The sequence below is a fragment of the Marmota marmota genome, unplaced genomic scaffold (genome assembly GCF_001458135.2).
Source record: "Marmota marmota marmota unplaced genomic scaffold, marMar, whole genome shotgun sequence".
In the NCBI taxonomy this organism is placed as follows: Eukaryota; Metazoa; Chordata; class Mammalia; order Rodentia; family Sciuridae; genus Marmota; species Marmota marmota.
This window is the reverse complement of record NW_026000242.1, coordinates 25,453,479-25,466,136: the sequence shown is the minus strand read 5'-3', so window position 1 is coordinate 25,466,136 and position 12,658 is coordinate 25,453,479. Positions and strand designations below refer to the sequence as shown.

The 12,658-nt window shown below is 41.8% G+C and overlaps 1 protein-coding gene across 1 annotated transcript in view; it reads right to left on the bottom strand.

Moving 5' to 3' along the window:
• Positions 1–12,652, bottom strand: part of Maml2 (mastermind like transcriptional coactivator 2) — a 326,229-nt gene extending 313,577 nt beyond the window's left edge. The window contains exon 1 of the mRNA XM_048795774.1: positions 10,759–12,652. Within this exon, the coding sequence (XP_048651731.1) occupies positions 10,759–11,271 (513 nt within the window). The 5' untranslated portion in view covers positions 11,272–12,652. The remainder of the gene's footprint in view (positions 1–10,758) is intronic.
• Between the last annotated feature and the right edge of the window lie 6 nt (positions 12,653–12,658).

The following is a 12,658-nucleotide window of genomic DNA, read 5'->3' as shown; positions in this document are numbered from 1 at the left end:
AAGGCAGATGTGTTCCCTGGAGCGTAACAGGAATGCTGGAAATTTGGTAGTTAAGAGGAATGACAGCACCATACCATCATCCAGGAGGGAAAAAATAAATTGCTGTTCTAAGGAACAGTGGGCTGGGGAAGCCTAGGAGAGTGTTGGTGCACATGAAGCAAAGGTGGGAAGACAAAGGAAGAGGAGTTTGAATTATAACACAGTGACAAGAGACAAAGAAGAAAGCAAAGAAACTAATGTTTGCTAAACTCTGCTATGTGCTGACTAACATGCTAGGCTCTTTCATGTATTACCTCGTTTAATCCACACAATCCTTTGAGATATTGACTATTATCCTGAAACATAAAGGATGATGCTTAAAGATGTTAAGAAACCCATGTGAGGTAACACAGCTAAACAAGTGGAGCACATCTTCCATGCTAAGGTTCTCCAGCTCTGTTAACCTTTGCTACATTGCAAACCACCCCAAGAGTTAGTGGCTTAAAACAAATGCACTATTGCTCATGAGTCTGCAAGTTGATTGAGCAGTTTCTCTGCTGATTTCACCTAAGTTAGCTCATGTGACTGCTTCAAGTTGGAGGATCGGCTGAGTCACAAGTGAATAGTGCTGGTCAGGGGCAGGGGCACCTGATTCTCTTCATGTGGATGCTCATCCTCCAGTTGGTTAGACCACCCTCCCTATACAGTGGTCTCAGATTAGTGCTCCTTATTGGTGATCTTGGATTAGGGCTTCATAAAGGTTGTCCTGAGAAGTAGCACAATGTCATTTCTGTCACACAGTTTGGTCAAAGCAGGTCATGAGGCTATTCAAGATTCAAAGGAGAAAATCACCTTGTCTTTTTTGTGATGTGAGTGACAACACTGAATTACCAAGGGGTATGTGAGATAGAAGAAGAGTCATTTAAAATCATTTAAAAATAGGTCCAGTATAGGCTTTAAGTTCCATGCCTCTTACTACCAAAACTTTAATAAAAATTCCCAATTCCCTCAATTGTTCTCTTTTAAAAAGTATAAATTTATAAAAATCCCTTAATAAAATGACTACTTTGTATGCCCTAGAATAAAAGTGACAAATATAGGGTTCTCATCCTAGTTTGAACACTGAGGGATATTATAAGGTTTTTTGTTTTTAAATGGGTTTTAATTTCTTCATCTGTGAAATGAGCATTTGGTCTGTTTTCTCTCTAAGGGCTCATGCAACTCTATAAATTGTAGAATAGTGGCCTATTTTTAGAGCAATATGAACTGGCCCTCTGGGGGATGGGCAGGATGGAGATGAGAGAAGGCTAGAAATGAGATGGCTTCTATTTTGCAACATACTCTTTCATTACTGTGGACACAGAACTTGGGAGACAGTGAGGAAAGGAAACTCTTTCCCACGGTGGTTGCAATCCTACATGATCCGGGTGCTTCTCTGACCATTTTCATTTCTTATGTGCTAAGCCAGCATGGGTCGATCATCCCACATTATGCCAAAATTGAAGTATGAGCCCTCACTCTAAGGGCCTTTAGACCCAGTTATACAAAACAATTCCCATGCAACACACACTCACACCAGCTAAGCAGACAGCACAGGTGAAAAGGCTCCTGAGCCAGTACCTTCCTGAGGGAAATGCTTAGCTGGGAGCTCTCTCAGAAAGATATTGTTGCTTAGTCTATGGAAGATCAGGTTCCCAAGGAGAGAACTAATGTTTAATTTAGCACAAAGACAGCTCAGAATCTCTCTCTGGGGGACTGAGCTGACAAACAGATCCCCATGCAAAGAATCTAAGTGAGAAAAAGAAGCTCTCTTTGGTGCAATGGTTACATGACTTGGACCCAAACTTGACTAAGCCTCTATCTGTTTTTTCTGTCAAGAGGACTGCAGCTCTTTCCTGTTTACTCTTACTTCTGCACTTTGCACTTTTTCAACACTTCTGTAGAACAATCAAATGGGATAATACTAGCACATACTTTTTGCTGTCTGAAATTACAGGGTGTTGTGTGTGGCAATCAAATATGTACGCCTTAGCCGGTTTAGCAAGTATCCGCCCACTTAGGTGAACATCTAAAACAAAAATAAACTCGATATCTCAGCTGCTTACCCAGAGAAAGTTTTTATTTTCATATAATTTAGACGCCTGAGACCTCCAGAAATGAGCAGTTCATACTTAAGTATGGCAGTTGTCATTCTAAAGACACATTGTAGAGTACATACTGCATTCAATTAAACTACTCTTCGAATCCTGGTCACCAGGACTTTAAGAGATTACACTGCATATCCTGGTAGCTATTAACAGACTTAACTAAGAAAAAAAAATTAAAGTCATGTAATTAACTTTCTGTTCAAATCCATCAGAACTACCTAAAAAGAATTCTATTGTAGAATGAGGAGTCAAAGTAATGGACTTCATGTGGGCAAGAGTTATCAGTATGCTGGATAGGATCCTCTAATATAACTCAGTCACATTTCTGACAAAAAAAGAGAATTTAGAAAGTGACAATGTTAATAACTCCATATTAACATATGAACCTGCAGGCATGACTCAGGAAACAAGAACACCATTTCAAACAAAACAAACCCAACAGAATTTGATGGCACATTTCCTAAGTATTATTTCCTTGTGAGAAAGGGGGAGGAGATCTAAGTTTAAATGATGGGGAATAAACAACAACAAAAAATTGTATTTTTTGAGGACATTTTTTTGTTCTGAGTTAGTTCCAACAGTCCATCTTTGCCCAAATATTGTCCATCAGAGAACTGGGACTATTCTTATTCTAATCCTGACATTTCTTCACTGGAACATCATGCTTTTGATTAAGAATTATCATCACTAAAACTTGCTTTGAAGCCCTGGCAACATCTTCCTTGTGTTTCTTATGGAAAGTCACACTTAAGGAGGTACTGAGCGAAGAAAAGATTCCAAGCCATAACCCACATCAAGGCACAAAATTTTTAACATGCTCATGGTCAAAGTTGGGAAGAGAGCAAATTTGTGCTGCCTGTGGACTTGCAGATGCAGTTGCCCTGTTCTTGAGTAGCTTTAGCCAGGGATCTAGCTTTCAAAAGTGTGCATTTAAATCTACACAGCAGGGAGCTTCTAATCTTTTGCAGCTATGATCAGATTCACTTAAGAATTATTCATTAATTTAAATTAATAATTTAATTAAATTGATAAATTTGGACTTTCCAGTTGTAATGACTCAAAACTCTGAATGAACAGTTTAAATTTCTCATTTTCCCACTAAGCCCACATTCTGGGTAACTAAGTGGAAACTCAGACCTATTCTAAAAGTACAGGGTCAAGTAGACACTCGAGTTCTAGATTGGGAGTCCTGTGATCCTAGGATTCAGAAAGGTATTAACTGGTCCTATTTTTTAGGACACTATTTAGCCCATCCCTGGGAAATGCAAATCTATCCCGGGTGATATCTCCACATTAAACCACTGAGGGAAACTGGATAATGCAGTACCATTTACTAACCTTTCAAAGTAAATATCAAAGAGAAAATCCATGTCCTTCCGTGTAATGTCTGATGTACTTGGAGTTGTGGGCTAGCTGATTCAAGTATGTCATTTCTCACGTAAATAGAGCAGCTAAAATTTATTGAGCCTCTACAAGGTGCCAGGCAAATGACTCATTTAATCAACATCATTAAGAAATTAGTTCTGTTACTACCGTTCCGTTTTACACCTGGGGAAATGAAGCTAGAGAATTGACCGACTTACCCAAGAAGACACTACTATTAAATGGTAGAGCTGACTGAAAACCTGGTCACCCCACTCCAGATGCCAGGCTCTACTTAACTGCTCCACTGCCTTGCCTCCTTCAGCAAGCCAACTTGAACACTTCTATTTCCAACCTGTCCACACTACTTTCAGACCATCAATTCTAAGAAGGCAAAAGGTATTCCTGACACATGGCATGGCAAAGAATAGTCACACATTGATTATTTATTGAATGAATTAATAATTTTCATAAATTCTAAAACGCACTCATGTTCATAGTCTTGATGTGAGATTCTGAAACCATTAAGACATGTGGAGAACTGTGATGTGTGTCAGTATTGTGAGTTACCCTTTTTATAGTCACTCAGTAATTTGGTTATAGTAGAGCCCAACCATCTAGACTTCCTTAGGCCTGGGGAGAATACATAAGCTCTTCTCCTCATGTTCCCCACAAGGAAGTGGAACAGCTTTCGTTCTCTCACATCTGTTCCTTAGATACGTGTAAGAAAAGGTCAAAGTTGGAAGACAGCCCATTAGCAAAGGGCAGCATCCCAGCAGCATGCCATGAATCAGGGAGCGAAAGAGTTGTTGGTTTTTTTCCTTTGCCATCTATGTCACAGGGTCCCTTCCCTATGTCTAGTAAACAAGGACCAAATGGAGGAAATCTGACTCTCTTTCAATATCTGAATGAGCCTCAGGGCATGTAAAAGATCTGTAACACATCTGTATTAACAGCAAGTAAATAAGTAAGTAAATCTCAAAGACCATCTGGAGTTGTGGCTTCTCATAAATTTCTGTTCATCTTTTTTTTTTTTAATGAAAAGACATTTTCCAAGTTGATATGCAAGGAAACTCATTGGTTAGGAAGATCAGTTTACACATCAAGCAAATAAACCTTTATCAGCAGAGCAATTCTTATTTGCACAGAAGGGCCAATAAACCTAAGCAGAGAGGTAGCTGGTTCTGCTTCTTTTAGTTTCTCTTCTGTGTCTAGCTAGTGTGCTTTTGAAACCATCTCCTTTCAGTGCCAAAGGCCATGTCATCCTGTATATAACTCACCATGAATGGGAGAAGTGTGTAAATAGCAAGGCATTAAGCAGCTCTAGGGACTTGAAGGTAGGTAGTACAGAACACTTAGGCAGTGCGCTGTGAGAAGAGGCTGCTGGAGGGGAAATGTAATACATGTCTTCAAGTACATGAAGGATTATTATTGCTCCATAGCTGCTGACTCCTCTGAGCCTTTTGTGCTTCACCATTTACCAGGGCTTCTGATTTGCTCTTGCCATACCCTGAAACCCTCCAGGAAGTGGATCACCTCACCTGTTCCCTTCCCTACTCATACCCAACCACAGCGTCAGCCATGCTTATCACTCTCTGTTTCCCCCAAACCTTAATTTTCACACCTCCTTGCATGCCCACATTCTACACCCCCATTCTACCTTTAGCATTCTCTACATTCTTCCAGGCCCTGCTGGTGTTCTGCGTTCTTCTAAAAGCTTTGCCTGGCCTGGGTTGTAATCTCTTTCCTACAACTACTAATAGTAGTAGGTGCTCATGTTTTATGCAGCTACTAAGTATCAAACACTATATTGACTTTGTTAAACAGCATTAACTTTACAGATGCAGATGATGATGTACAAACAGGAACAAAAAATCATTTTTCCAAATTCATGCAGCAAGAAGTGTGAAGTAGGGATTGGAACATGGGTTGCTAACTATAAAACCTGTGCTTTAAATTCTTCCATTTAGGGCTGAGGTTGTGGCTCACCAGTAAAGCACTCACCTAGCATGTGCAAAACCCTGGGTTTGATCCTCAGTACCACATAAAAATAAATAAACAAAATAAGTTTTTCCATTTACTTTATCACTAAGCCTTAAGTGTCCTTATTTATAAAATAGAACAAATGTTGCCTACTCACCTGGTTTTTGCATGCACAACGTAAAGTGTGGAAAAAGGTGACCTGTATATTCTAGAACTAAATAAGCATTTGTTCCTCTCTTCCTCTGTCTTTCTATATCAGTTTGGTCTGTTCTACCTAGTTTGCACATCTGGTATTCCTTTGTTAAGGTGGTCTTGATTTCTCCACTGGACTTACAGTAAGCAGGGACTGTCTTTATCTGTATTTCCCATCAAGCAGGGACTGTCTTTTTCTGTATTTCCCATCATTCTTCCATAGAGCCTTCTGGAGTGTGAGGAAAATTAGCATGAAGAAGCAGAAGGAAAATTTAGAGTTGTTTTCATTAAACATGGCCCTGCCTATGAACATGAATGTATGTGAAGGACTGGATTAAAGGACAAGGAAGTAATAGAATCCACTGAGAAAGGGTTATCTGCCAGCATAGCAGAAGTGGGTGATTTTTTGTTTTTGTTTTTTTCAGATTTCCTCTTAGGCTTTTTGAGATTAAATAACAGTGCTAAGAACAAACATGAACAAAAATGAAAACAAAAACTGGATAATGGCCACTCTCTTAGTAATATTTAATTGTTATGTATAAGACCATTTGAAAACTTATGCATGTTTCAACATCTTGGTATTTAAAAATGATTTTAGGAATAGGGAAGCTGAAATTTGATGAACATCACTTAGCAATGACATTATTTCAAAGAAAGCAGATGACTTCTATAAACAAATATTGATCTAAACAAGCAAAGACATCTTGGTTTACAGGACATTGCCTTGCTGTCGGAGCAAGCTTTCTGTCAATTTTTGATAAAGCATGGTACCAACTTCTCTCCACTTGAACTCTGTGCCTTTGTGAGATCTTATATTTACTTGACAGAAGTGGTGAGGTCCTGAATACATAAGAACTCTCCCTTTATTACTTTGTTCTGGAAAACAGAACAAAAATAGGTCAAGAAATGATGGCTGCATATATAAATAATGTAAACACTCCTATCACTGTCCTGGGCAGGACATTTATCATGCACACAGCCACAGACACCCAGATCTGGCCCCCAACTTACAGCTCTCAAATTTTGAGTTGTCAATTGGAAACTTGATTATTATCAGTTTAAAACAACCAGGGAACTCTGGCAATGATTTAACTTGTTTGACTTTCTTAAGCTAACAATTAACGTTTTAGACTATTGTTGACAAAATATTTAACTTTCCCATGCCATTTGTGTAAGTGACTTTTCTAATATTTCTGGGAGCTCTGGGGGCTACACTTTTCCTAAACTTCTCAGGCCCATGCAGGGGCCTGTGAAGTACATGCATTCAAAAATGCCCCAGACTTTCACAGTATCACACATTAGAAGTGGAATTTCCTGGGACTTCAAGAACACTTAAGTAAACTGATATCTCAGTTTTAACTTGATAGCACTAAATTTGGAATACCGATCCCTCTACAATAAAAGTTATTTCACCACTTAAAACAGACAACTGAGAGCTGAGATACTTTTAAACCCTGAAAAAACTGGTATTATTATTCATCGTTCAGTTTATTAGTAGTAATATTAGTGAAGATGTCTTGCATTTTTGTAGGGCAGTTATTTTTTCTCAAGCTCATTCAGAAACATATCTTCATTTGCTTCTCTCAACAAGCTAGAGCAGTATTCTAGTTCTCTCTGTTTTACAGATGACTGCTAAGTGACTTATCCTAGGTTACCCAGCTGGTTAGGGAATCAAGCAGACACAAATTCAAGAGCCACAGGTCCCTTGTTTGATCTGCTTTCTTTCCCCCACACCACATTAGAGAAAAGATAATCTCTGAAGCCAAAGACGACTTAGAACCACTTATCTACCCATCCTAGCAACACAATCTATACAATAGAAAAAGAGCTTGTCTCAGGAAAAAGGGAAAGATTAATAATGTACCATGGAAGTGCTAACCTTACTATTCCATGGACCAGCAATTATTCAGTTTCACAGTTCATTCAAAGATTCAAACATACTTCACTAGAAAATGATTTAGTGCTGAAAGCCTCCTCCAAGTGGTTAGAAATACAGATTTGCTCAAAGCCCTACAATACCAGCTCTCTAAAAGGCCCTTTTCCTGTAGTCTCTGCAGCAGTGGGGCTTCCCCTGAACATGTACTTGAGCTAAATGAAGAAACTGGCTGAGTAAGGGCTGCAGAATTAGGCTTTCAATGTGGACAGAATTAGAACTGACTTAGAGGTTATTCTTACATTATTCTCGAAACTTAGGCTATTGAAAAGATTCAGAAATTAAATATTCTCCGCAGTAGAACACACCTCAAAGTCAACACTATTCCACTGAACAAAACTAATCCTTTCACCTTCATTCAGCAAACATTATTCACTATATACAAGGCATTGTACTAGAAGGTATGTGGGATACAGAGCTTTCATCTGAGGACTTAGCACTTATTTGATTTTATATGATCAATATTCTCTCCTTTTCTCCAAAGGACATTTATGGCCACTTAAAGCATACAAATTCACTATTAAAGTGATACATTCAGCACACCCAGATCACATAAATCTGGTTATGGACACAGTCGCAATAAAATTAAGAAAGAATTCTGACACTCATTCTGGGCAAAGACCTTTAGATTAACAGTGTCTTTGAAAATAAGAGAAGCCTGCTTGAAGTGAGACCTGCTGGTGTAATGGGCCTGGTGAATCACTCCCTAATGCCCAGGCCTCCTGTCAGACACAATGTTATCAGGTTAATACAGCACTTGCATCACCATCTCTGAGTACCAGGCTGAGTAATAAAGTGCCAAATTTAGAAGCTATAATGGAGAGGGAATTTCCAATAACCAAAAGGGGAGCTGTGGATCAACCTTTGCAATTCCACAGTTTCAATGAAGAACACCATTTTGAAATAAGTCGCTCTTTTCCTTTCTAACTTAATGTCAAACCTCCCACATCATCACTACACTTGGAAAGGGAACCACTCCAAGGGAATGAATATATTAGGAGATGGTTGGAGGGCAGAGGAGAGAGCAGAGGTGGCAAAACAAACACCTTTGGCTTCTGCAGGCTTAGCTCTTTAGTGGAGAAAGGCCAGATGTTATTTCCTCACTTCTCTGCCAACATGGATATTGCTATTGTAAAGCTACAATAACCACTGAAATTGGTTTCATTTCACATCCCAAAGCACTCAAGAAAAAGAGACGGCCTCATCTTACTTCCAAGTTGGACAAAAGCAAAAAACAAACAAACAAACCAACCCAAACCCAAAGCACCCAAGGCTATGAGCAGACGTGCCGGGTTCCTTACAGAGGCATGTATGTGAAGGCCCTGAGAAAAAGCCCCTGTGGCCCTTTTGTAGCTCCTCTTGTCTTGACATCCAGGACAGATCAGCTTTCCCCTTTCAGGGCTGGCCTGGATGCCTTGCTGTCAGTATCATCCCAGAAACACTTACCAGGAGACTGTGAAGCACACAAAGCTGTATTATTGGGAGACTTGCAGACAGATTATAAATTTACTGGAGACAATCAAGGCATTTAGTTACTTTTGGCTGCAGATGCTGGTGACACACACATACATACAAACTTCATTCTTCTTGCCATTCGCGCAATTCTTTGCCTTCCTCCTTCACCCTAGCATCTCTCTTTCACAAAACAAACTCCCACTGCTCTGCTGGGGAATTCCAAGGAGAAGTGGCAATGGAGCAGGTGGTAGAGAAAGGAAATCAGGACTTGAAGCTCCAACAGAACCTCACAAGCTAACTGCATTCAGGGATAAAACAGTAAACACTGGGCAGTTTCACTATAGGTAGCTATTTTTCCGTCTGAAGCTGGTGTCGAAGAGTTGTACTTTTGGTTATCCCAAGTAAAATATATGTATGGAGGGGGAGAAGAGCATCACGGCTCCCAGATCCAGGAAATCTCTCCATCACAGACTTAGGGCAGGGATAAGGAGGAACCGAAAAGAAATATCCCGGGGGCCTGGCTGGAGGATGTCCAGTCCCCACAGCTTATTTTCCAGTTCCTCAGGAGGAGACATTGACACAGTACCATCAGGTTCCATGGGCTTTCTGAGTACTTTTGGGCTAACAAGGCCATTTCCTATTTCTGCTTTACACCCAAGCTGGCTTAGGGAAACTAAAGCTGTGCCATGAGCAGACACAGAACTTCAGGAGCCCCATGAAATTCAGAGGGGAAGCTCGCAGGGCTGCAGGGCAGCATAGGATATATCACCTTCTATCCAATTGCTACTGGCCCAGCAACACTAGGGGAAGGGAGCATATCTCAGGCAGGCAGTCACCTGACCAGGACTGGGACCAAAAATCAATGATTCAAGGGATCCTCCCTCTGGGTGGGGTGTGTCTGTGCCTGTGAGGAAGCACTTGCAGTCAGAAACTTAATCAGAACTTTTGGGTTTGATATGCAGTCACAAGGAGTGGGTAAAAAGAAGGCACTTCCCAGAATGAAGTGCACTTCCTTCCCACTTCCTTGAATGCTCTGAGATAGCACTGCTTGATCAGAGTGTCTAGAAAAGAAGCTAGGTGGGAAGTGGGATGGGGTCCACAGGAAATCAGGGAGTAGACCTTCTAAGAACATCCTTCACTAGTCTATCTTTGGAATATATTCCCCATTTTTTAACTTTTTTGAATGAGTAGACACTCAGAGAACTTGTTCTGTATTACAAGTGCTATTTATGTTCTCTTCACCCAAAAGAAGGGATACTTCAAAGGAAGGAGGGGAAACCAGGCAAGAAGGCAAAGGCTTTGATAAAGGTCAGTTGAGCTGATAAATGCCTCCAGGCTGAAGAATGGCTTGTTGGGCTTAATTAGAACTGGCTAGCCAAAGCAGGATGAGCTTTGACACAGGGCCTTCCTCCGCTGCAGCCTTTCTTTTAAAAGTCCTGAACCCCAGAGAGCCTCTGGAGAAGTAGGACTTCTTATCAGTTAAGGAATATTCTACAGGTGGTGGAAAATTCATGCATGAGCATTGGTGGGATTTGATGAGCAAGAGTACAAAAGCACACAGACAACACACTCAGTGGCCTTTGAGGTCATCAGTGACATCTTGGCCTTCTTTACTGCCATCCATTCTGCACTAGGCCAAGGCAACCTCTACCTTCACAAAAGGTCACATGACCACAGCCAGAAGCATGAGAAAACCAGGTGCCTTACCGCAATCAGGGCTGAGTTCCTCTGGTCCCCTGGGGTTGAAGCTGGTGGCTGCTGCTCTCCATTTATCCTACCACCGCCACCATTATTGCTACTGTTCAACAGATGCTGCTGGTGGTGATGGTGATAGTCTGGTGGGGGCGGTGGGGCTGCTGTTGCTGCTGCTTGGGAAGCCGTAGGAGGGGCAGCAGGGGGCGGTGGAGGGGCTGAAGTGGTGGCAGCGGTGGCATTGGCCTTGGTGTGTTTGCCAGCCTTCCTTGCTCCCTGGCCATGCTGTACAAGGCTCAAGAGCTGCAAGGTGCTCTCCCTTTCACGGTCTGAGCTCTCGGCCCTACCACGTTCATAGCGTCCTTCACAGCTCAGGTGGTGCTGGCGGCAGACAGCAATCCGAGCCCGCAGGCGCTCCACGATAGCACTGTGCACCCTGGGGGTGACTGAGCCCCCTCCTAGGAGCCCCGCCCCAGAAGGCCCCCCTAGCCCTCCTGCGGGGGCCTGCGGGGGCGCTGTGTCCCCCATCTTATTGGACACAATGATTGCTGCCTGGGATGATGAGGTGTAAAGAGGCTACTGTGTTGTCTATTGCAGGCAAATCTGTGTTTGACAATGTGAACTCAGTGTTCAGGGCCACATGAATAGAGGTCTTCAGAGGTGGGGGGAGCAGTAGAGAAGGTGTGGGGGAGGGGAGTTAGTAAAAAGAGGGTGGGGAGAAAAGAATGGAGACCAACTGGAGAGGATAAGTTGGAAACAAACCCTGATCAACTTACTCTAATTGCATTTGACAGCTCTGGAGAAGTTGGATAGAGTTGGTGAATTCCCCCCCACACACCTCAAGAAGCTGACAAGAGCCACTATGTACTTTGTAAGCACAAAATCTGGGGGTTAGTTCAAGAATTCAGGGATTGTCAAGCAAGAGACAGAAACACACAGAAAAAGGAATTGAGAGAGGTATTAATAGAGAGCTGGACTCCCCGCACCTAGTTGTTTCAGAAAATTATGGAGATGTATCTGCAGAGAAATACATTTCTACCATGGTGTATGTAACCGGCAGCCTTTACTTTTTCTCAGGTTAAACACACACACACACACACACACACCAAAAACAAAACAAAACAAAACAACAACAACAAAAAAAAAAACAGTGCTGTTTCAGAACGTTTTGAAGTCAATGTTCAAAATGTGCAAAAATCAAGGGCAACTGTCTTTTGGCTTTTGATTTTTTCCTCTTTCCCTTTGCTCCAATGTTATCTCCTCCTTGGGGTGCTGTAGGATGTTGTCTTCTCCCAAAAGGAGACAGCTTTTCAATCGTTAACAATGTCAGTAATTGGACTTTGGGACCATGCTTTTTTCTTCTGCTAATCCAATCACCGGCAAAATCCTCATTCCCTCTAAGGTTTCCTAGCCTTAAATGAAAGCAATCTGAAGTGGCTAGCCACTGAGAGAGATCCTTCGACACATATTTTCTTTCCCGCTTACGGTTCTATTCCTCACCCCGGCTCTATTCTCATACAGTATCACGAGACACAAACTCTTCCGAGAGTAATTTACAAACGATGGTCAAACTTACAAACTTCCAGCAAATTGCACCGAGTAATGTCCAGCCACTTTTCTGTCCACTTTTGTACATTCCATCCCCGGCCAGTGGATCTGAGGGTCTGGACTCGCAATAAGCAATGTGGTTCTATCTCTTGTATTGCTCCGCTTTATAGATGGAAAAAAAAAAAAAAGTAGCTTGTATTTTCCTTTCTCTTTCTCGTCTGTTGTTAGCCGCTTGCTGACACTGGCTCCCGCCCGGAGTCACGGCGATACACAGGCGATACACAGGCTTTCATTGTGCTCCGATAGGAGAGGGAGAGAAAGAGAGAGAGTGAGACAGAGAGGGAGAAAGAGAGAGCCAGCAAGCCGC